We start from the raw sequence: 2,597 nt of genomic DNA on the forward strand, positions 1-2,597 counted from the left end.
TAAATATTAATATGAGCTGTCTGTGTGGAGAGGAGTGAGACAAGGTTTTTGTTATATATTTTATTTTATATTTATGAAATTTGTAATGAGCACTATTAATTCTGAAAAAGGTTACATTATTTAAAAGAGAAACAAGAGAAAATCTTCTATTGACTAATTAATTTACATCATGAACTGTAGCATAACTCATAACATCAAACATAAAGCTATAGTCTCAGCAGAGACATTTTACAAACTAAAACTGAAATACATTTTCCTAATAAATTATGAAAATCTTAAAAAAATGTATCTTGATCATGGGCTATATTTAGGTAATACATGTTTATCATCATGCCCAAGTTATTAAATATGAGGAGAAATTTACTACAGTTAAATAATCACACATGACTTTCCTGGAAGGAGCAATTCTTCATTGAAAAGATGTAGTACATTTCTCTGCTGGCTCATTTTCTTTTTCTTGTCCAGATCTTTTTCATGGCATTTTTCATCTCTGCATTTCTCAGAGTGTAGATTAAGGGGTTCAACATAGGGGTGATGATAGCATAAAACACAGTCAAGCATTTATCAATGGGTGAGGTAGAAGGAGGTCTCACATACACAAAAATACAGGGAACAAAGAAGAGGACCACCACAGTGATGTGGGAGCCACAGGTGGATAAGGCTTTGCACCTCCCTTCCTGAGTAAGATTCTTCAGGGAGTGCAGAATGACCCCATAGGATATGAGTATGAGCATAAAAGTGACCACACAGATTGCCCCATCATTGGCAACCACAGTGAGACCAACAATGTAGGTGTCAGTGCAGGCAAGTTTTAATAATGGGTACATGTCACAGATGAAGTGGTCGATGACCTTGGGGCCACAGAAGGGCAGGTTATAAACCAAGAGAAGTTTAACTATAGCATGCAAAAAAGCTCCAGCCCAGGCCAACAGAAGCAGCAGAACACGCATCCGTTGATTCATGATTGTCAAATAATGCAAGGGTTTGCAGATGCCCACATAGCGGTCATAGGCCATGACCACCAGGAGTAAAATCTCAGCACCACCAGATAAGTGCCATATAAAAAGCGGGCTCATGCAAGCTTGGAAGGAAATAGTTTTCTTCTCATAGAGTAAGTCTATAATCATATTTGGGATGACTGTAGTAGAATAAACAGTATCCATAAATGATAAGTAGCCAAGAAAGAAGTACATAGGGGCATCTAGGGTTGGGCTGACCACCACAGTCAGGACAACAAGTAGGTTGCCCACCATTGTCACAATATGGAGGAGCAAGAACACTACAAATAATATTTTCTGACCCTGGGGGCTCTGAATGAGCCCCAAGAGGACAAACTCAGTCACATTGCTCCTTTGTTCCATAGGTTCTTCTCTACATCTTATTTCAGAGTTCAGAACAAACCTACCTGTAAATGGGATTATTACTAGTGGCTTCCTAAAATCTTAAGGTGATTTGTTTATTCACTCAACAAATAGGCATTATGACTTATCATGTTCCAGTACATTCAGAGATTATAAGAATACAAGGCTGCTTAAAAAATAGTCCCTAACCTCAGTAATCTTGCAGACTAATGGAGAGACAAGTAATTAGAGACTTACGTGGGGAAAAGATACATTATTATATAAATGGGTTGCCACAACTAGCTTTCCATCTGGAAGTTAATAAAATTGTACATATGTCTAATATCTTACAGAAAAATAAAATAAAAATAAATTAAAGGTTTAATTAAAAACTAAAGCAAGATTTAACTTACATTTATCATCCAGTTAATAAAGGAGCTGTCTTTCTACATTCTAAGCTTAGAAGAATCTTCTTAACTAATAATTGAAATCCCAAATAGACATATTTGAAGATTTCAAAAAATTTTAAGGATTTAAGAAAAGATACCATAATATCAATAGACAAAAGTAGTTTGCGGAAAAAATTTACATTTTAGAGGGCATATATAGAGTTAACATCAACACAGACAAAGAGTTCTAAGCAATTAACAAACAAAAGAAAAACAAACCAACTGCAAGGTGGGCAAATCATATAAACAAGACATTGAATGAAGAGTACATACAAATGGTCAACAAATATATGATAAATGCTGAAGCTCACCTGTGAACAGAAAAACAGGAATTGAAGTAACATGCTACATCATCCTCTAATTTTGACAGATTAACAAACGACATTTAGAGAACATATCAGTTGAAACTATCATGAGATTTAGAAATATCTGCCCATTATAACATCCCTAAATAGTCACACTTGAAATTATTTTCGAAAAATACTGATGTAAGAGGAGGTAAATTTATTTTAAAACTTTTTCATATGAAAATATGCAAAAGAGTATTACAATTGAATCAACCTCCATATATTTTAGCGATCACAAAGGATCCTTAATATTGCTGATTATCAGAACTACAAAGGAGAACTTTTAAGTCTGTGAATTCCCATACCACTAAAGCACTCTTGTAAATGTAAAGCCTAGTTCAAAATCTTATGCATAAATATACTTTCTGGGTTACCTGCATAATGAGACAGTCATTACACCTAGGTTCCATGTTGTGCTGCCTTCCCCCTTGTCCTTCACGCACTGCTGCCATTTCTGTGAA

At 35.1% G+C, this 2,597-nt stretch overlaps 1 protein-coding gene across 1 annotated transcript; it reads right to left on the reverse strand.

The window, feature by feature from the left end:
• Nucleotides 1-443: 443 nt before the first annotated feature.
• Nucleotides 444-1,361, reverse strand: OR4A2F (olfactory receptor family 4 subfamily A member 2F). The gene is given in 1 exon segment (NM_001391729.1): nucleotides 444-1,361. A coding segment is annotated over 1 exon segment (918 nt).
• Between the last annotated feature and the right edge of the window lie 1,236 nt (nucleotides 1,362-2,597).

The sequence above is a fragment of the Equus caballus genome, chromosome 12 (assembly GCF_041296265.1).
Source record: "Equus caballus isolate H_3958 breed thoroughbred chromosome 12, TB-T2T, whole genome shotgun sequence".
NCBI lineage: Eukaryota > Metazoa > Chordata > Mammalia > Perissodactyla > Equidae > Equus > Equus caballus.